The sequence below is a fragment of the Borostomias antarcticus genome (genome assembly GCF_949987555.1).
Source record: "Borostomias antarcticus genome assembly, chromosome: 19".
Lineage (NCBI taxonomy): Eukaryota > Metazoa > Chordata > Actinopteri > Stomiiformes > Stomiidae > Borostomias > Borostomias antarcticus.
Window position 1 is genome coordinate 9381509 of NC_140252.1, and position 22917 is coordinate 9404425.

Here is a 22917-nt window from a genome sequence, read left to right on the forward strand (position 1 = left end):
ACACTTAAAATGCCTCAGACCGTTAACAGTGTAAAGGCATTCTCACTTTTCATTGTCACCTATGTTACTAGAAGGAAAAGTATGCTCTTGTCTATTAGGATCAAGTTGTACAGTATTGAGAAAAGATTATTCCAAAGTTTGAAATCATTATTTCCCAACAGGATGAAAAGTGTTGAAATATAATTTACTTAGATGTTCTGTGGTACTTGTGGTGGTCACCTTGTGAGCCTTAAAGGTATTTTCTGACCCTCAATAAAGAGAATGACACAATAGAGAGAAAAGAAAGACAGAGAGAGAGAGAGAGAGAGAGAGAGAGAGAGAGAGAGACGGAGAGACACAAGAGTGCACAACAGCCCTCAAGCACCAGTGTTACCATAACTGTAGTTTCTTATTCCTTGGACCTCCCCAACTTTTCCTGTTGTTACATGGACATAGTTTTGTAAGACAAATTCATCAATTAGCACACTATAACAGCAAACGCTGTGTAGACTCACAAACACATTTTTAGTGATAAGACTATTTTACATGGCAAGTATTCATGGTTCTTTTACGTGACATTTTTATATCATTAATGTGCAGCGATTTTAAGTTAATGAATACTGGTTTTTGGAACAATTCATGTTTGTGTTCAGCAATCTATATTGTGGAATGGCTAAAAGAAATGAGTATAAATGGCTACTATTTTGAAAGATTATGACATTATATCCAACATCTATTAGCATCTACATATATTCTAAAGCAAATTAGTGAAAGAAGTACCGTATTTGCTTAATTTGAGTATAATATATGATTATTCACTGTGTTTAGTTTTTAAGTGTTATCATATACTTTTTACTTATACTGTTACTGACATAACTTTTGTGAATTTGTGATTGTGCTTTTTGAAAACGTCAAAAGTTTTGACGTAGTCGTGAAAGAAAAAAATAAAAGTAAAACTAAACTGAACTGAACTCTTTTTACTGTTTTTGATCGAATGCTTCCACTAAAAGCTGAGCACTCCCTGAATCACAAACTGCACATTAGGCTATATATATATGACTATTGCTTCACCATTTTGTAGTTGTATTGCTGCACACATAATATGACATACTTTAACAACACTTTGTTATAAGCTGAAATACGCTGTATGCTGTATGTATTACCATATTTGTTATGAAGAAGTTGGAGGACCAAGAAACCTTAAGGGAATTCAAATTTTTACTGTGAAAGAATAATGGGTCTTGATTTAATCGTATACTGTCTTCTTAGTTTTGGTGAGGGCTGAAAGTTACAACAATGCACACCAGAATTTTTTTTACTGTGCAGATAATATGCATTTGAAACATGTAACTCTCTCAAAGATGGTGCCACTAAGCCTACCAGGTGAGGTCTGAGTGCCGGACACTGCACTCTAGAATTGTGCTACATTGAAATGTTTCCCCCGCCTAAATCTACTGCTGAGGTATCTCACATCCAGAGTTCCTAGTGGTGGTCTGTTTAAAAGGAGGACATCATCCCCATAAGAATTGTGATATACTGTATGTTTTTAGTTCACCATGTCTTATATTTCTGATAAACAGCGTAGTCCCCACAATCATCTGTCTCTCTAATGTTATTATTTTAATTCTCTCCCAGTCTGTTTCAATGCATGCAACTACATGTAAAGGTGCAATACCCCATACTGTGGCTACTAGCAGCTACATGTAGACATGACAGGTCTATCTGCATGTGATCAAATTAGAAATAAGTTATGGTGGTTATTACAGTAGGTCACAACTCAGTAAATAAAGTGAAAACTGATGTTATCAATTCATGTTATAAATATATTATTGAAGTTGTCACCATTATGCACAGATCAGTAACCACTGCCCATAGGTAGCCAGTAAATACTGTCCATAGGTAACATATAACCAGCAACCACTGCCCATAGGTAACATACAACCAGTAAATACTGCCCATAGGTAACAGGTATATGTACTGTAGCCTATAGCACTGATGAACAATATATGATAGATAAGAAAGCACCATATACCCAATGACTGACACAGACACAACACAGTTGATTCCTCAGCTGCAGTGCTGAATATAGACTTCAACAGGACTTCCTAGCATCTAGTTAAATTAACAGCGCGTGCACACACACACACCAGACTTATACAAGCCATGCTCAACAGGTGCGCGGGTGTTGCACCTTTCCTCCTCCTCTTTGTCCCTCTTCTTCTCCAGCCAGTCAGCGCTTCTCTGCCTCCCTCCCATCCGCACTGCTCCTACAGTCATGCTGATGACAGACTGACCGCTGTTGTGTCCTCCCTCCCTCTCTCCAGCTCCTCAGAGGTGAGGCTCATCTTGTGCGTATCGCTACCCCCCCCCCCCCCCCAAAAAAAAAAACTGGAGATTCTCTTTTACAGGACAGAAGTGGAGAGAAAACCTGCAAGAACATAGGAACCCATTGAATCAGGTGGGCCAAAAGAGGATGTGGGCAGTGATCTGGCTCATGTTTGTGTTTCAGGTTCATAGGCTTTTAATAGAGATGACCATGGGTCTCAGAGAGCATTCATCTCCAATTCTACAATGTGATGAATACATAATGTGCATTAGGTATACAAATGCAGGAACAAAGAATCATCCGTCTGTTTTATACCTTTATACCTAGAGAGAAGCAGGGGGTAGAGTGACAGCCAAAAGAACAGGGTTTTGGAAACCAATTATAATGGTGATGGTGGTTATGTAAATTACAAGGTATGGGTCTGGATTTGTGGATTTTGTTCTGATTTGATTGATTCAATCAAAGCCTATTAGATGAATCTATATATAACCACCAGCTCGTTGTCTAAAGTCCACTATACGAATGCGTATATATATACGTAAAAGGTACAGCATTTTAACAATAAGCTTACTGATCTGTATACATTGTCTGAGTCGTCAGCAACTACATTCTCCCACAGATACGAGCATCTTCACTCCCATCTCGATCAGAGTCTCTATGACTCACTCTGGGGCTTAACAGGATTAATGCCAGTGTTGTCTAGTCCTCATACCTAGGACTCAATCTTATCCAGGGAGAAAGGAGGGGGGTTGAGCAGGATATGGACAGATAAAGAGCAGTTAGCAGTGGGACTGGTAATGGTTAATGCTTAATGGACTGCACTTATATAATGCTTTTATCCAAAGCGCTTTACAATGGCCTCTCATTCACCCATTTAGAATATATTATGTAACATGAAGCATTGGCCTTCCTTTGTTGTGGATAAGGTGTCCAACAGGCATGTTTTTTACTGCGCTTTATAATTCAGTGCTGGTTTCTACTGCGCTTTATAATTCAGTGCTGGTTTCTACTGCGCTTTATAATTCAGTGCTGGTTTCTACTGCGCTTTATATTTCAGTGCTGGTTTCTACTGGGCTTTATAATTCAGTGCAATTCTTTTCAGTTTATTTGTACATCTGTAACATTCAATAAAAAAAACATCTAAGCATTTCTTGCATGCTGGTTTTATTTTATGTACTTCTGTACCAACCAAAGTGTCATGTGTCTATTCTGCTAAATCCCGATTTTAAATAATACATTGCACATCTACCAATGCAGCTCTGCATTTCAATAAGATGAATCACAGATCTCTATAACAGCATTAAAAGCAAATCAGCGTAAGAATGTCACACCCAGTGATTTAAAGTGATTTATTAACAAAACATACATTACAATACATCATGCAGTCTTCCACCATAGAAATGAAGACATTACATTGCAGAAGAAACAATAAGCCAACTGAAATGAGCTGAATGTTAGCAACCAATGATGAATCAACTGAAATAGTGACAGGTTGTATATCTGAAGGACATCCTTGTTCTACTACAGAGTTGTCATTCACCAAGACTCCTTACATGTCCATGATAAATATGTATCAACATAGGCCAGGCAATTTATGTCATATAATGTACAGTATACCAGGTCTGGTTAAAACTACGCAGGGTTAACCAGCACATCCTCTTGTCTCTGAAAGTTAGGGTTATTGGCGTCTCATCAACAGATCACATCAATCTCTCATTGGCCTGGCTTCTCTTCAGAGGGAGGGTCTTTCCACAAAGGTTCCATGATGTGCTCTGGGATCTTCTCCATAGCGGTCTGAGGGGAAGGACCAGGACGTTCATCACCGATTATGCGGTCCAATCACAATGCTGTCTCAGTGAACATGATGGTGAATCCTCTACTTTTCCCAAGCACATTCATGTTGCCTAAAACCCCACATCAAAATGCAAGGTAATCAAAAGGTCCAGGTGGACTCGTCTAGACCAGTGTTTCCCAAACTTTTTTTTATGGGATCCACTTTTTAAAAATGACAAACCATCGCGCCCCAATTCATGACAGGCCTTATTTGTGCCTAAATGTTCCTGACCATTTTGCTGTCATTTCTGCACCACCTCATTATCTTGATAAGTAAACCAGCCGTTTCGATGAGATATATGTTTGAAAAACTACAACTTTGTTTTATGCATGTGTTATTGAAAACATATAGGCCTGGCCTACACATGTTAAAGGACAGGTTTGGAATTTAGCATTATCAGCCATATTATACGTTTATTTACGATCATATACAACGGCCGATATCAAAGTTTCGTCAAACGGTGCACTCTCAAGATATACTGTAGCCAGTCACCACTAACACACTCAATGGATCCATAGGTGCATAAACAAAATACCTCAAAACACCATACTCTCGTTTTCAAAGACCAACTCACTGAGTGGTCACTGGTGTCCGTTCATGTTCTGGCAAAAAAATCATTACAAAGTATGGCTCCGATTGGGTTTTATTAATCATATTATATCCATTGATTTGGATTGACAACAAAGCCAGAGGTGTATAGATTCATCCGCGTCCCATATTTATTTTGATCAACAAACACTTTTACCTAACACTATCAATGAAATACCAGCTGCAAAGCAATCCCAGGCTTCTCGACGTGTTGTTCTTGTGTAGACCTGAGACCCAGAAGCAGCCCTTGTTCTTCTACGGTAGCCTCCAAACTCAGTCAAGACCTCCCAAAGTTCAAGCGGAAGTTTAGCGGCTATCTCAAGAGTGCACTGTTTGACGAAACTTTGGTATCAGCCGTTGTATATGAACGTAAACGTAAATAACCTTATTACATGGCTTATAATGCTAAATTACAAACCTGTCCTTTAAATACTTCAGAAATGAGACCAAATAAAGGCAGAGTTAACAGGCTCTCTCATTTTTATTTTCTCTCATTAATAAAACAATGTAGGCTAACCTAGCCTTCCATACTTCAATGTTAGAAGTATAATTATCAGAACAATGCGAACATTCAGTACCATCGAAAGCATGCTTCTGGTTGAAAGGTGACCGCGCCGGTCACCAAACGATTCTGCTTCTCTGCACTCTATTCACACACATTCATCATGGAAAAAACAGACCAGACGCCAAAACTATCACTACAGGGCGCGACTCGGCCGCAGAGAAAACCAACAAGCTCCCTCACGTGGCTCAAGAGACTATGAAAGAAATTCTGCAAATTTATTTGCCGACCCAAATAAAATCTCCTGTGACTCACATGTGGGTCGCGACCCAGTCTTTGGGAAACACTAGTCTAGACAATGAAGGCATATCAGACCTTATGGCTCTTTCTATGACATCCGTTGATCTTACCTTGGTCACCTCCATGGCCACGCCCTCTGGCAGGTTCCTCTGGATGTACTCCAGGTACACCTGTGTCGTGGACCCCGTCACTCGAGACAGCTAGTAGAAGGAGAGAGCACTGATCAATAACATTAAAGTATTTCAACGTAATTGAGGTACATTTGATTTCCCTCAAACTTGTACTCCACGACTCTGAATGTTCAATTGGTTTCATTGGTACTGGACAAGATAAATCAAGTGTAGTCCAAGTATTTGCAAATAGTAATTGACCCAGATTGGGAGAGAGACGGAGGACCTGAAACACGAGCCATTAATGGATAATATCACAGTGGAGGGTATAGCAGGCAATAAGGCAGCAGCCTGCATGAACTAGTTCTGCTCTAGCTCTGAAGAGGATGAACTAGTTCTGCTCTAGTTCTCCAACTTTGGAGTTTGGTGTAGAAACAACAAGCCAAAAAAAAACACTTTAGCCTGATCTTTGTAGTTCAAGCCAAGTTAGCCATTGTTACCAATACCAGTTAATAACGCAATATGTGCTGTTTTGCACATACAAACACCGTAGAAACATTGTCCACTGATAGACGTTGGACAGTACTGTGTGTGTGACTGATTTAATGAGACACAAATAAGACAGAAGTGCTAAAAAACAATCTTATTACAGCTTTCACTTAATGTTGATGCACAGAGCAGCCATCTTGATTTTGAGGCTGGAATTGTGGTCCCGGAAGGTGGGATATATTTTTAGCCAGAGTTTCCAATGGCATAAATCCCAGTTCAGGGGGTGATCCAGATTACATTTTTGCCACGGAACTAGGAATGTCCCAGTTCCCGAGGCAATTGAAATGAAAGGGTCTTAAAGATGTGGATTCTTCACCTCGATACACCGATAGTGTGTCCTCATCTCATACTGAACCCGGTGTTTCTTGAAGATGTGGACAGACTTGAGCAGTGTTAACCTCTCAATGTTCTTAGGAGGTTCAAATCTATGGCAGAGGACAAACACAATATTAGTAACATACTGAGTGACCTGTGAATCATACAGGGAAGCAGACAGACAGTAGACATTATGATGTCTTTTAAGAACTTAAAAAATAAAATAAAATAAATTAAATTGTAGTATGACAGCAAGCAAAACTCAATCCTTGGCCTATGCGTATGTAAGTCTAACTGTCAACTCACACTTTGCCAAGAGTGATGCCCAGCTCTCTGGCTGCCAATGTGGCAAATAACTCGTAGCTATCCAGGACGGCCTTGTCATGGCCTTTCACCAGCACAGACACCTTCTGAAACAGCGTGTCAGGTTCTTCTGTGACTGTGACCTAAAATGACAAAGAACAGAGACACAGAACAGAGTTTATTCATGTTCCGATGATATGGGCATGATACCATGCATTTTGGACATCAAAGATCAAAGGACTCACTGATGAAGGCATGGAAGCAGACAACCTTCCCGTGTGGATGCATGCTGTCGAGGTCAATGGGAGACTGCTACTGTAGAGGCATAAGATTTGGATTAAAACACACAAAGACAATCCAAAGGATAACATGAGGAAGTGTAAACACATTTCCGTCATGGTCCTGGAGCTGAGAGGGCAATTCATTTCACACGTACTAACATTGGCCTGTTTGATTAGACCTACGACAAAAAAAGTAAATTAAAGTACATTAGACTATATTCACTGTTAATTTAATTCGTAAATGCCACGGAGGAGGAAACTTTCTATCCAGTCGAGATTCCTGTGTTTAGTGCTGGAAAGACGCGTTTCTGGGAAATTAAACAGAGTTCGGTGTCGATCCTGTCGATGTGCTTTTTAATATTCATTAGGTCGTCCTCAGACGAGCTTGACAGTGACATGGGTCAGTGACAAATAAGGGTGCGAAAGATGAAAGAAAAAAAGAAAAAAAAGAAATTGGGGGGAAATACTGTTTTAAAAGCATGCATCAGGTGTGTTAACATGTGGATTTTGTATTTATGTTGGTTTTATGTCATTTGAAATTACATTTGCACTTTTTTTTTTTCAAAAAGTAAGACCAAATGCGCCTGAAAATATCAAGTGGTGTAACCAGAGAAAAGTGGTAAATATTAAATATTTTATCAACCTAGAGTGTATGTAGGTGTACTCATAATAATAATAATCAATTGCAACATGTTACCTAAGAATAGATTTTATCAGGGTGATCTCAAATTGTAATATTTTACCAGTTTTGCAACATCGAGCGGGTATGCTGAAAACACCTTGGTTTTTGTTATAATCTATGGAAATGTATGTCAAAATGGCTAAAAACATGTTGTTACACTACAGTAGAATATAATGCTTGGATAGGAATATAATTAATATTCCTGTATAAATTCATATTTTCATGAACAAACACCATTTGACACAACCCAGTGTCAATTGGTGTAACCATCCACATTTACCACATTTATTATATTGTATTAATGATGCAATGGCAGTATAGTATCTGACTTATTAGGCAGGCCATCTCTGAGTCTCAACACAACATAGAATGTCTGGCCAAATAACATGTAGGCTATGATGTTAATGATAATTCCCCTTTTCTCTGAGGAATACTTGGAAAATAAATAAAACTGACTAATAAACTAAACATTTCTTCTTAAGATGGCTAGTTGTCCTTGTGCTGCATCATAAAATATTGGTCCTTGCCTAAAATAGCATGAAACAGAAAGACTTATAATAGGAATCGTATTTGAGTCAAATGGTGTAACTGGTTACACCATATGACATTTACCTCAAAAATCAAATTTGTCAGGCATTTACATGGACACCCATGAAAGCTAGCTAGTTGACCTAGCTACTTTCAAACATACTTTTTAAAGTAAATACTTGTTTTTTATGATAAATATCAATGTTTTTCACTGGTTACACCATTTCCCACTGGTTACACCATTTGAAATGTAAACCTAATCATACCTGACCATACACTAAAATGTCAAATTATCTCAATATTTCTAAGAGTTACTAACCTTGACATGCAACCATGAAGAGCGGAGAGAGGTCCTTCTCTGTGATACATTTCCCACCAAAATTGTCTTTTTGTAAAGAAAAAAAACCTCCTTATATGGTGGTTACACCATCTAGACACTTATGTAAGTTGACCTGACTGTCATGATTCCCCGGATTATTTATAATATCCAGAACAATATAGTTCCACTCCTTTTATTACCTTTAAAATTGTTCTTATGCAAGATTATGCCAACTAGTTTATATGTTTGTTTTTTTAGACTTCCAGGTCTTTTGAGCAATTTGAATTTTTCTGTACTCAGTTTTTATGGTTACACCACTTAGACATTTTTTCCATTTTTACTCTATGTTGGTGTGGAGCGTCCGTGGGTCCGTGTGTTGGCTCCCAGAGCACCAGCTTGCTGGCTGGGAGTTCATGGTGTCTGTGGCAGTGGCAGTTAATAACTGTTTTTCAAGGAAGTCAGAGAAACAATATTCTGTATAACTACATACCGAATAAAAGTGCATTGTCCTTGGCCTCTGCAAGCGTTTCGTCCCCTTGATCCCTGAGAAAAAAAAGTTTGGGGCATAATAACATAAGGACGAGTGCCAATAACCAACGTTACTAACGTTGTTAGCTAGCTTTAGCTAGACAGCCATCTCCGATCTTGCTTGCAAACTCTGTCGGTGCAGGGATGTGTAAATTATCTTTGGAAACAAGTGTTAACTATTTATATCTGTTCAATACGGATATATAAAGTCATGTTTAGTGAGAATACTGTACCGTTCGTGAGATTCCAACGAATATCCTCGCAAAGGTTCGGATGTTTCGACCGACAGCCATGGGGGCGGCCATGATGTTTTTAAAGAGGGCGGAGCCCAACCATGAATGTATTAATAGAACTCTATAGAACCTAGCCTCGCGTCACCAGTCTCTCCTCGGGGAGAAGAGCCTGCTGGTGTCTATTTTTGTTTTTGATGCAATTCCCTCTGGAACCATGATGCTGCTGAGAGGTGTTAGTTTCCCTTGGCCGCTTACTCACACTGTCAATTTATCTAACACTGCTGTGGGTAGCTTATGTTTCTCATCAGAACATCAGTGTAACAACAAAACAATTAGTGCTCTGTTCCAGAATGATATTGTTGTTACTCCTAATATAATCCCATTTTGGAATGTTGTTGTAGAGAATATTCCTTGGAAGAAAGTGTGGTCCTTGCCTCTGAAGTATCTTCTTACCAATAAAGTGAGAGAAGTTTCATTTAAATTAATCCACAGGTTCTACCCTGTTAAGTCCTTCTTGAAGAGATATAAACAGGACTTTGTGTCTGACTGCTCGTTCTGTAAAAGCTATGAGGAAAATGTTTATCATCTTTTTTGGAATTGTCCTCATACTGTGAAATTTTGGTCAGACTTTCTGCTGTTCATACATACTCATTTTATTGCTGATTTCTCTTTTTGTTTTAAGGATGTCTTCTTTGGGATGTATGACTTTAAGAAGGATAGTGAGGATGCACTTTTTATAATAAATCTGTTACTTCTGCTTGCTAAATTCTACATAGCCTACACAAATGTAAATGTAATGGTTCAAACCCTTTTTTCACAGTCTTCGAGAATGAAATCTATGACTATACTCCATAAAGTTCTCCAAGCTCCAAGTTCTCTAAAGCCTTGAAAACAGTTTCGCTTTTCTCAACTTTTGTGACATTGGAACCTCATATTGTGGTGCTCTGATATGTTTTATTTTCTTTTTTTCCTTTTCTGTGTGTCTTTTTCGTTTTGTTTACTTGCCCATATTCCTGGATCTTGTCTGACATGCTGGCTGTTGTGTTGTGCCTTTGATGTGTATTGGATGAATGATTGAATAAAATAAAAAAAAGCCTGGTATCTATTTACTTCACTGCCTTAAGCCCGCCCCTTCTTCCGGCTCGAGCCTGTAGAGCCCGCCCGCCTCCTACTTCCGCTTGCTTTATTTTTCCTTAACCGGTAGTTCTCCTCGCATCTTCTTTTACAATTTTCGTCGGTGTTATGCCTGGTGATGCCATCGCGAATGTTATCTACTCGAAACGTGCAGCCTACAGTAAAAACATTACAACAACTGTTCGTTTTCCGGTCCAGACCGGATGATTATGCGATGCGTCATCGCGCTTCCGCTCTAGACCGGCGAAACAACACCGAACGAGAAAGACCACTGACTCAAGCCCCCAGGATCAGCTTGGCGCATTGAAGCCACCATGGGCTTTCAGGCCAAGCCCGGTATTGCAAGTCATGTCACGGCATGCGGCCCAAGAACCCTTATTTCCCATGTTAGTGGATGATGATAGATAGGGCTAGAAAAGGAAAACAAAATTTTTCTGGGTATCATTCAGCATCAGAGACCAATCTTATCAATATAAACTTTTAATTCAAAAAGTTTTGGGGTTTTTGAAGCCACCAATACCTGTATCGAGCCATTTAAACATGTGCTGTGCACGAGCCTCGGGGACGCGCTGGTCGCGCGTTCGTGAGTCCTGCGAACTCGGGAAAGCACGTGACCATAGGAAGACCCGCCCTACTCTGCCTCTGATTGGATAGGAAGTCATGTAATGACGTCGCTAACATTTGCTATGCTTTAGCAATGAAGCTTATGATCATGCTAATCAGAACGTATGTCTATGATGCAAATGATCATGACATGTGGTTACTTTAGGACATCGTTGGAAAAGATCTAGAGGGTAAGTGGGTCAATGTTGAATAACTTAGCTAACATTATCTAATGTTACATTTCTTTATATTAACATCAACTATATTGATAGGCTAGGGAGCTATGCTAACGGTAGCTAATGCTAACGGCTTAGGGTTAACGTTAGTGAATGCTAACGTTACGTTCGGAGGTCTCAGATGTATTTCAATTTTAACAATGTTGAGCATGATCAATGTGACATTGTTCATACATTGATTACAGTCTGTAATCTTGTCTGGCATTATTTAGCTATAGTGGGCTGATGCTTGCTGCTGCTACTATAGCATTTGCCACATTATACATCAAATTAATCAAGCATAGTGTTATTACCTGAAGGCATTATTACCATTGCAAGTAAGCATGCCATGTATATGCCATGCCTGGAAATCAAATTAATAGTGTAATTATTCCCCATCATAGCTCATTGTACACTGATATAATCATTCTCCTTGCCTTTGCTAATACTCATCTCTTTTATCAAACTTTGTGCTAGGAAAGAAATCTGGCTGTGATTCGTCACTAGTGCTCATCCAGGCTGTTGTCATCTCCCGCCTGGACTCCTGCAACTCCCTACTTGCTGCCATCCTGCAGCGTTGGCCATCAGACTCCTGGAGAAAGCTGCTGCTAATCCCGTGTTCAACGGCCCCATGCTCTTCCACACAACTTCCCTACTCCTATATGTATAGTCTATATGTTTTTACGTGTTTCTTTACATGTCTTTACATGTGTATTTGTCAGGGTTTGTCTGTTAGTGATTGTCGTGTCCCCACTCTTGGCCTGCACCTTGACGTGGTGAGTGGGCTTTAAACCAAGCCAGGCCTTTTATAGTTGTGTTTTGTGTTTTTCTGTTTGCTTAAGTGTCTAATATTGAAGGTACAAAACCTTTAAAAAAAGAAAGAAAAAAGAAGCCCCTTCCTTCCCATAAAATTCCTGCGATTGTAACAGGTGTATTGATTCCACCACACTTGCCCACACTGGGTTCAAACCCGGGTCCTCTGACTTAGGAACGCACATGACCACCTTTCTAGAACACTGCCACCAGCTATCCCAATGAAAAGCTAGCGAATCAATTGTGCACATGGGCAGTACTAATACTGAGGACAGAGTTTAAACCAGTTCAACCAGATATTCACTGAGCCTGACGGGCACCTGCCAGCTAAAAAACCTACTACTGTCACCCTCGACTTCTGCTGCGCCTGTATCCAGCCATAGGGGCTGATTATTTATAATGATGTTGATGAAGTTTAAAACCTTATTTACACATAGTGTTTGCTGTTTTAAAAGATAAATGCAGTGATATGAGGCGCCACCTATTGGTGAGGACAAAATCATTTTTTGACTGACTAGATGAGATAATGAATTCCTGATGTGCATAATGATGTCACTAAATCCCACTGTGATTGCTTTTTCAGTCAGTGAACAGGAAGCAGAGCAACCCCTCTCTGTTCGATCACCTGATAGAAGAACCTCCTAGGTGAGACCACACTACAGTACGTTGCTCCAGTAAACATATGAAGACCCAGCCGTATTTAAGCTGTCTTGTCTAATTTGAGCTGTCTTGTGAAGTCCCTGTTTTTCACATACTCCCCCCAACCCCCCCCCCACCTACAGATGTGTAGTGCTCTGATCTACAGTCCCCCAAGTACAGGCAAGACCCCAGTGGCGCGGGTGCAGACTAACGAGTGTAGGCAGGGAAACACAAAGGTGTCTATAAGGAAAGGAGCTGACTGCCTTAGCAAGTGGGTTGGTGAATCAGAACACATAATCAGCTCTGCCTTCTCTTTGACCAGGTTAGCCAATGGGGCAACTGTGGCGGTGGGGGGAGGGGGGTATAATTATTGGACAGGACACCTGACCATCATCCTCAGTGTTGACTGAGAGCTTGTGATGGCTGTTTGTTGGTCTCTCCCAAGGTCAACCTAATGAGACCCTCCTTCATCTTCTTCCACAAGATAGACCGGCTGGCCCCAGTATGCTCCAGCAGACAGGACCAGATACACAGGTGAGGCCTGTCTGTCACGGAGCCACCGCCTCGCTCCGCCTCTGATGTAACTCGGTTCTTCAGCTTGGCTGCGTACTTGATTGATGTTGCACATGGGCGATTGGAACTAAACTAACCTTGCGTTGCATTTGTCTCTCTCTCTCTGGCTCTATCGTGTCCACTCTGCTGGCGCTGATGGATGGGTTGGACAGTCAAGGGGAGCCAGTGGTCCAGTTCCTGTTCATGCTTGGTTGTTGCCTACTCACCTTCCCATCTCCTGCATCACCTGCCACCTGTCTCCACTCTGCCCAGCTGCACCTCATCCCTCATTACTCTTAGCATTAATACCAGTCAATTTCCCTTGGTTCTCTGTAAGATCATCCAGTCATCTACCAAGTCTGCTCAGCTCTTCTGTCTGCCATATTTTGGAGTTGTTTATTGAAATTGAGTTAAAGTAGTTTGTATGGGTCAAGCATCCTCCAGTTTGTATGACTCAAGATCTGTTTACTGCCATGTATATGGTTCACACATACTAGAAATTTGACTAGGGTTAAGGCATACACTGGTGACATGTTTTTAATTGTTTTGTGATCACTGTCTTTGTGATATTTTCTGATGACCAAGCCTTTGATCTAAGCAGAGCCTTAGCACATTATGGAGGAACCATGTCCCTTTCTTTTACCGATCCCTGAGAGCAAGACCTGTGAATGTCCTGAACAGTGTGGTGGCCACATTTGTTGGGAATTTGGGTGGAAACAGTGTGGAACATCATTGCATAGTTTGACTGCCATTTCATACCAACATTAAGAGAAAGTGGAGAAGTAGGCTATACCTAGAAAATACTATAGTTGTGCAATTCGTTTGTACAGTCTAGTAGTTACATGGTTAAAAATGGGCAAGCAATAACATTGGAGGGAAATGTATACTGACACTGATGATTGTTTCAGAAATGGTCTGAGACAAAATAATGAAATGTTATACATCAGTATTGTGAAACACTGAACATATTTTAATGACTGACAAGGAGAGAGGAAACAGTCCAAGTTAATCAATAATAACTAGGCTCACTATGAACAGTGTGTATTATTGGCTCTGTTCTGACATCAGTGCACAGTTCATTCCACCACTGTGAGGCCAGGACAGAAAAAAGCCATGGCCGTTACAATCTGCCGTAGGGGGGCTTGGAGCAACTGGGGAACCAATCACCTCAAGGCAGCAGAGCTTGACCACAGCCTGGAGGTCGGAGGGAGCTGTTCATTTGCCCTGTAGGCTTGAACCACAGTCCTAAACTGGATGGGACAGCGCAGGGAGCCAGTGCAGAGAACAGAGTAGGGAAGTTTTGTGGAAGAGCATGGGGCTGTTGAACACCAGGTCAGCAGCAGCTTTCTCCAGGAGTCTGATGGCCAACGCTGCAGGATGGCAGCAAGTAGGGAGTTGCAGGAGTCCAGGCGGGAGATGACAACAGCCTGGATGAGCACTAGCGACGAATCACAGCCAGATTTCTTTCCTAGCACAAAGTTTGATAAAAGAGATGAGTATTAGCAAAGGCAAGGAGAATGATTATATCAGTGTACAATGAGCTATGATGGGGAATAATTACACTATTAATTTGATTTCCAGGCATGGCATATACATGGCATGCTTACTTGCAATGGTAATAATGCCTTCAGGTAATAACACTATGCTTGATTAATTTGATGTATAATGTGGCAAATGCTATAGTAGCAGCAGCAAGCATCAGCCCACTATAGCTAAATAATGCCAGACAAGATTACAGACTGTAATCAATGTATGAACAATGTCACATTGATCATGCTCAACATTGTTAAAATTGAAATACATCTGAGACCTCCGAACGTAACGTTAGCATTCACTAACGTTAACCCTAAGCCGTTAGCATTAGCTACCGTTAGCATAGCTCCCTAGCCTATCAATATAGTTGATGTTAATATAAAGAAATGTAACATTAGATAATGTTAGCTAAGTTATTCAACATTGACCCACTTACCCTCTAGATCTTTTCCAACGATGTCCTAAAGTAACCACATGTCATGATCATTTGCATCATAGACATACGTTCTGATTAGCATGATCATAAGCTTCATTGCTAAAGCATAGCAAATGTTAGCGACGTCATTACATGACTTCCTATCCAATCAGAGGCAGAGTAGGGCGGGTCTTCCTATGGTCACGTGCTTTCCCGAGTTCGCAGGACTCACGAACGCGCGACCAGCGCGTCCCCGAGGCTCGTGCACAGCACATGTTTAAATGGCTCGATACAGGTATTGGTGGCTTCAAAAACCCCAAAACTTTTTGAATTAAAAGTTTATATTGATAAGATTGGTCTCTGATGCTGAATGATACCCAGAAAAATTTTGTTTTCCTTTTCTAGCCCTATCTATCATCATCCACTAACATGGGAAATAAGGGTTCTTGGGCCGCATGCCGTGACATGACTTGCAATACCGGGCTTTGGCCACTACGTCAAATGGCTTCATGCGCCGGTGAGCAACTTTCATTGAAATGAATAGGCAGCCATTTTCAATGCCGTCTCCAGTTATATTATACCTCCATGCACTGACTAGAATAGAACCAACTCTCTGATCAAACACTATTCAATGCTGCCTCCTGCTGGACAGGATCATGATTACAGATACAGGTGCGACAGCTGGATATCCCCCTACTCACAGCTGGATAATGAAATATTTCAATCGTCAGTTAGATTTAACACTGGAAACTGTTTCATGCAATGTTGCATATACAACTTGTTTTCTTACTAATAATCTGATAAGTGCACATTTAATACATGTGTTATGAATCTATGATTCAGTATGCGCATACGTTTGGAAATTAATACATTATTTAAAATGCTTGATTGGGTTCCGTGCACTTTATTTCTATCTGGTGAAATCTGTTCATGCTTTTTTAGTCTATTCACTTTTAACATGTAACATGAAAAAGCGATCTAACGGACAAAATCATGTGTGTGTCACGTGATACAGTATAGGGGCCCTAGTCTGCCAGTACAGTGGCAGCCAGACAGACGAGAGGTGAGTAGCTGAGCGATTGATCAACCATTGATATTATTCCGGCAATATTTGACAGCATGTCTCATATGATTGGATCACTAGGAAAACGATGCCACTCCCTTCGTTGTCATTACAATCGACTAGATACACGGATCTCTCGATACTATAGAAACGACAAATAGGCTGCTAATGCTAGCTAGCTATCTTAGCTAGTTAGCACATTCAGCCACAATACGAACAGTGATGCTATTGCTAGGCTAGCTAGCGAAGGCAAATGATTGGTAAAAGCGTCCCCTACTAGCTAGATATCCCGGCACTAGCTAGCCAGCTAGTCAGTTCTGTTATGATTGTTAGTAATCGCATTGTATCTCTTTAATAAGGACGTAACTACATTAGCTGTAGATAGTTAATCACGCATACTAGGAAGATATTAGCTAGCTTGTATGATACAGGCAGCTGCCAGTCAGCCGAGCACCATGGGTTTCTTGCAACCGCAAGATCATAAAACCCCAATATCCTATATCTCACTTTATGAAGCTTGCCTTTGCCAGACATTAATAAATAACCTGAATCCAGCATTTTTGGAGATTGCTAGCTAGCTAGTAGATTGGTATATGTAGTTTGGTCCTTTTTGATCCCTAACCCATATGTAAACTGTCAATATGAGAGAGACCCGTTCATTTGTTCTACATAGTAGACATAATACATTGTTGTAGGGCCACACTGGCTTTCATCGTTTGCCAACATTAACAATTAATACGCTTGTTTGTATTCACTGTGTTTCTTGACAGCTTTGGTTATCCGTCTACGTTCTCTCTCTCTCTCTCTGCCAGTCTCTCTGTCACTCTCTTTCTCACTCTCTTTCTCTCACACACACTTCAGTAAGAATGTAATGTGTTTGTTCTTTTCTGGAGGAGCTATCATCCTTTGTGATCATCCTGATTCCTCAGATGGTTTTCCCTTCGACTCCTCAGCGCTTCTTGACGGGATTCCCGACGTGGATTGGAAGGCGAGCTGGGTGACGTAATGACGTCGCCGGTAGACCTCCCGCGGGCTGACAGCTGATGCGGGAGTCTCTCCTCCTCCAGACACCGGAGATCGCACCGGGAGAGCGGACGGACGGTTCAGCTAGCATGACACACCGAATTGGACCGTACTGAGAACAAATGCACCGTTTTGAAGCGGGGGAAGGTTTGTGATTGAGAGTTCATGCCAGCCTCAAAGAAGACCAGACCCGGTGCGTCGGTGGATTTCTTTTTTGTTACTTTGAAGGCTACAAAAGGAACGGATTTTTCTTTCATCTCTTGCATGGTAGAAAGTGTGAAGCAACAATTGGAGTTGAATAGTGCACGGAGCTTTTAAGACAACAAGGCCAGTAATGTACCACCTGATTTGTGATCGATACCATACTATCTGATCATCGAAATTACCCAAATTTGTGCCTTTTCAATTTATGCAATCATCGATATATGCCGCTGTCATTTAATGTTATAGACAGGCCTACTTTTGCAATCAAGTAACTTTAATCATTTGGACACCTTAAATTATTTGTATTAGGCGCAGTAATTTGAGACAAGAGATCATTGACTAGCCCGAGGAATCAGTGACAACCCAAATGATCGTCCAATACTATGCAGCGCTCTGCGATCCCCGGTACCGATAGCAGGTCTCGCACAGCGGCGGCGAGGTGCCTATAGCGGGCAGCTGTAGCAAGGTGCCCACTCGCTCCAAATAGGCGGTTGACTTCGGAAGCTCTCGGATATATATTTTTTTGTTTTAACTCCAGCTGCGGTCGCATACGGTAGGCATGTTCGCCGCGGTGGAACATGGACCCGTTCTCTGCAGCGACTCCAACATCCTCTGCCTGTCCTGGAAGGGCCGGGTGCCCAAGAGCGAGAAGGAGAAGCCGGTGTGCCGGAGGCGCTACTACGAGGAGGGCTGGCTCGCCACGGGGAACGGGAGAGGAGTTGTCGGTGTGACGTTCACCTCCAGCCACTGTAGAAGGGACCGACCCACTCCTCAGAGGATCAACTTCAACCTCAGAGGACATAATAGCGAGGTAAACTAGCGTTTATGTTATCTACAAAGTGTCCATTTAAAATGTTTAGTGAAATAGTGAAATGTTCTTGCATGTGGGATTCGTCATGTATTTTAACGCCCTAGATGTATAAACTGTAGTACTGTATTTAGCCTAGTGTCATGTCTTTGACCAGTTCTAGCCTGGTCATCAGCAGTCAGATTTAATGTTTTGCCCAATGCTGTAGTTCCAGTAAGTCTCCTAGCAGCACATTTCAGTGAGAAAATGTTCCCGTTTTCTCAGTGTTCCATTACCTCAGTATTCAACAGAGCTGATGATGGAGGCTAAGGCAGGACTCTGTTTTTTCTCTCTCTGTGTGTCTATGTGTGTGTGTGTGTGTGTGTGTGAGAGAGAGAGAGAGAGAGAGAGAGAGAGGATGGCTACTGTGGGATGTCAAACGGACTAAGCTGCTGTGTCAGCATTCCAGAAGGCAGCTGACTGGGGAGAGGAACCCAACAGCGACCGAGGCGCTGAAGTGTTGTCCTCCCTGTGCCCACTCACACACCCTGCCCAGCTCCGCCTGGCTCTCGCCACGACAATATGGCGGTGCGGATGGCGGATGTAGCATAGGACCTCCAAGCAGTTGCATTGTATTCACTTTCTACCTGTTCACAAGAGCAAGCTCTCCATCCTCCCCCCATACATTCCACTGTAATGAAGTCCATAATGTGCCCCTTTACCCCAGTCCGTTTTTGATATGAAGCAATAAATAAGCGCACGGCTTTGCGGGAAACGTAAAAATCCATCATTTGGAGCCGCCCCGGACCCGACGCATAATTCGGTGTCCCTGACAGTCGGGAAATAACGTCGCCTAATGAATTCTGTCAGGTTATGACCGATGCGCTCGCTAACTCGCTCGCTCGCTCACACCGCGGGTCTGATGATGAGCAGCTCCGAACGGATCAGAGCCCCCGCACACACACTCACACACACACAAACACCCACCCACCCACACACACACACAAACACCCCCCCACACACACACACACACACAGGCGGTGCCGGCCCAGTCTATTTCCTGTCTAGTGAGATGGAGGAGAGCTCTGACACGGCTGTGTGACCGTGTGGTTGTCGTGTCGGTGTAGTAACCGTAGTAACCCACGCTGATGGGCAGGCTACACTGTGCAGGAGAGGCCCCCGTTCACGCAGTTAGCCGGCAGACACATTGATGAACCGCTGAGTGAGATCACGCTGAGTGAGATCATGGAGGGGTGTCTCTGCGCACGGTTGGTGGGAGGGTGGGTGTAGTGTAGTTCCTGGGACCTCGCCGTCAAAGCAGAAATCACACGCTCTGGAGAAAGGACCAGGGGAGCGAAGTAGCAGGAAGTAGGAGGAGGAAGTAGCAGGAAGTAGGAGGAAGTAGCAGGAAGTAGGAGGAAGTAGCAGGAAGTAGCAGGAAGAAGGAGGAAGTAGCAGGAAGTAGGAGGAAGTAGCGGGAAGTAGAAGGAAGTAGGAGGAAGGCAGGAATGGTTTAGAAGAGGCAGGAGCTCCAGTCTCGTATAGAAGGAGGTCACGCGTGCTACGCGTGGTCAGTGCCGCTCCTCGCCCAACCACACGCCGTTTCCCCGCGGCCACTCCGGCGCGGTCGTTATCCAGAGACGGCGTGGGGAAATTGCTCCTCGAAAAACATTTGGGACTACGCTGCCCCGACCGACGAAGCTGCTTTCTCAGCAGACGGGGACGCCCTTTAAACGTTACGCTACAAGTCAAGATGGCTTCCCAGGCTGGAGGGCCACATCTAAACCACTTCCTCCCCATTAAGTTGTCTGTGTTTGGTTGTTTCACCGCTCACACGGGCGCTTGCGCTTAATTACAAGGTAGCCGCTCCGAAGAGGTGTGTGTGTGCGTGCGAGTGAGATCCGGCCCAGTGTGTGACCGGGCTGCCTCGTCTGCGTGGTCTCTCTCTTCCCACAATGCCCCGCGGGGTCCGTCTCTAAACGCTGCGCCCGGCTAGCTCCACTCCGGCGACGGAGGTCTAGAGAGGCCGGCGAGGCGAGGCTAGGAGGGCGGGAGCGTGGGTGGGGCGGTGGAGGGGGGAGGACGGATGACGGCGTTTTAAAATAGAGATTTCAACACTTTAATGAGGGCGTGGGTGAGAGCGACGGAGGAGGTAGTGATGGAGAGAGGAGGAGGAGGGGCGGAGAGTGAAGGATGAGAGGGGGATGACGGCGGAATGCAGAGTGAGGAGGGGAAGAAAGAGCTTCGGAGAGAGAGACGCGCAGGGCGGGCGGGAGAGGGGGAGGGAGAAGGAGGCCGTCAACGTCCGGAGGCGAGGCGCCCGGCCGCAGAGGGACGCGAGAGGTGGACGAGAGGTGGACGAGAGGCGGACGAGAGGCGGGGGGAGTTAGAGATAAGAGACAGGACAGAAGCAAGACGGAGGACAGAGGCGAGCTGTCTGACCCAGCGTCCTCTCGTCTGACCCAGCGTCCTCCCTTCTGACCCAGCGTCCTCCCGTCTGACCTAGCGTCCTCCCGTCTGACCCAGCGTCCTCCCGTCTGACCTAGCGTCCTCCCGTCTGACCCAGCGTCCTCCCGTCTGACCTAGCGTCCTCCCGTCTGACCTAGCGTCCTCCTGTTTGACCCAGCGTCCTCCCGCCTGACCTAGCGTCCTCCCGTCTGACCTAGCGTCCTCCCGTTTGACCCAGCGTCCTCCCGCCTGACCTAGCGTCCTCCCGTCTGACCCAGCGTCCTCCCGTCTGACCTAGCGTCCTCCCGTCTGACCTAGCGGAGCGCTCGCTCCTCCTTCCTGTCAAGCCGCCGCGTTTTTGTGATGACACCCCATATCCACCTCTTGGAATAATGCTGAGTGTCATCATCACAGATTCTGTGTGTGTGTGTGCGTGCGCCTGTCTGTGTGTGTGTGAGTTGCATTAAGTGACTCCTTTTCCCTACCTCAACATATGCTACATATCAACTCCTATGAATCCATTTGGAGCAACAACAACACATCCCTACTCGCCCCACACAGACAAGACAATAGCACTGGCCTGCTAGGCTGCTATCAGACTGATTTTAGTAATGTCGTTATAAAGAAGCAGGTGCCTGTGTCGCGGGAGAACCAGCAAAGTCTGGCAAGATGGAAACCCAAAGAACGGCCGACATGAATGTGATCAGTAGAGATAGAGACATGAATGTGATCAGTAGAGATAGAGACATGAATGTGATCAGTAGAGATAGAGACATGAATGTGATCAGTAGAGATAGAGACATGAATGTGATCAGTAGAGATAGAGACATGAATGTGATCAGTAGTTTGTCTGTCTGTCCCAGTCTAGTTCAGATGATGCAGTAATCCGACCGGGCCTTTCATCAAAACATCAAGCCTGCTGATGACAACGCTACGCTGTGTGGCTCTGACTCTTTGTTTCTGTGTGTGTGTGTGTGTGTGTGTGTGCGTGCGTGTGTGTTTGTGTGTGAGCTGTGAGATGAAGGAGCATTAACAGTGACTATCTCAAGAGAGCCGTTTTACTTTTGGGGCTAAAAATAAGAAATATGGAGGGAAAAAAATTGATTTGCTTTCGTGCCCTGTCATAGGGGATGCTGGAATAATGAGCTTGATACAGTACTAGTACACTTCGTATGAGTGTGTGTGTGTGTATTTTGTGTGTATTCTGTGTCTTAATTCCACTTCGACATGGGGAATATATGTGTCAACTCCACTAAGAAGAGTTGTGCGATGGGCACCTCTTTTCTAGTTGCTCCGTGTCTGTAGAAACGGGTACAACGAAAACACACACACACACCGCCAGTCATTCCCATGGGTTGGGACCAGTCTATTGCCTGGAGTCCCACCTGTTTTCCTCAGAGCCTGGTGTTCTGGCCTAAAGGTTCAGAAGCAGCCGGCTGATTATGTACCAGAGAGAGGTGACCCTGGTGACACATGCTCCTGTTAACACACACACACGCGCACACACCACCGTATCCAGGTGACCCGTGTGACGTCACACGTTCTCAGCAGCTCTCTCCTTCCGTCCCAATACATCCTGGTGCTTCAGGAATTTATCATCCTGCCTCTCCATTGGAGGAAGAGGAGGCTGTACAGGGACACGCCCACGGCTGATCTGAGACCTGCCACGTAAACGGACAGACAGGAGAGGGGGAGAGGAGGGGAGAGGGGAGGAGAGAAGAGGTGAGGAGAGGAAAGGAGGGGAGAGGAGAGGGGTGTCGTGTCTCTCGTTTGACTCGAGTCTTAACGGGTTGTAGCGGACAAGCGATTTCGACAGAGCGTACGGGAGCAGTCTCACAGTTATCCTGAGTATCTGAGTGTGGCAGAGCTGGAATAAACACTTATCCTGAGTATCTGAGTGTGGCAGAGCTGGAATAAACAGCTGATGTTTTGTTTCTCCTGGTTGGTCTATCTTTGTAGCCATGGCCCAATCTTTTTTTTCTCTCTCCTCTGTCTCCATATGTCCATCCTCATCCTCTCTTCCATCCTCTCTCTCTCTCTCTCCACTTTCACTCCCTCTTATCTCTCTTCCTCTCATCTCATTCCGTCTCCTCCACCTCAGACGATCTCGG

General features: G+C 43.6%; 2 protein-coding genes across 3 annotated transcripts in view; one reads left to right on the forward strand and one right to left on the reverse strand.

The window, feature by feature from the left end:
• Nucleotides 1-3746: 3746 nt before the first annotated feature.
• On the reverse strand, nt 3747-9449 carry mrps10 (mitochondrial ribosomal protein S10; the record flags this gene model as incomplete). Of its 2 annotated transcripts, none has more annotated exons than XM_084454129.1 (7): nt 3747-4099; nt 5640-5729; nt 6505-6613; nt 6810-6949; nt 7052-7118; nt 9107-9159; nt 9378-9449. In XM_084454129.1, 7 exons carry the CDS (start codon nt 9447-9449, stop codon nt 4019-4021), a joined length of 612 nt encoding a protein of 203 aa, XP_084310255.1. In that variant the 3' UTR covers nt 3747-4018. The 2 variants fall into 2 exon arrangements, with proteins under 2 accessions (XP_084310255.1, XP_084310254.1); XM_084454128.1 differs by having other exon boundaries at nt 7052-7121.
• An 8499-nt stretch (nt 9450-17948) lies between these two features.
• The window catches only part of tulp4a (TUB like protein 4a), a 40760-nt gene continuing 35791 nt past the window's right edge, over nt 17949-22917 (forward strand). Inside the window, exon 1 of the mRNA XM_084453796.1 lies at nt 17949-18382. Coding sequence (XP_084309922.1) covers nt 18131-18382 — 252 coding nt within the window. The 5' untranslated portion in view covers nt 17949-18130. The remainder of the gene's footprint in view (nt 18383-22917) is intronic.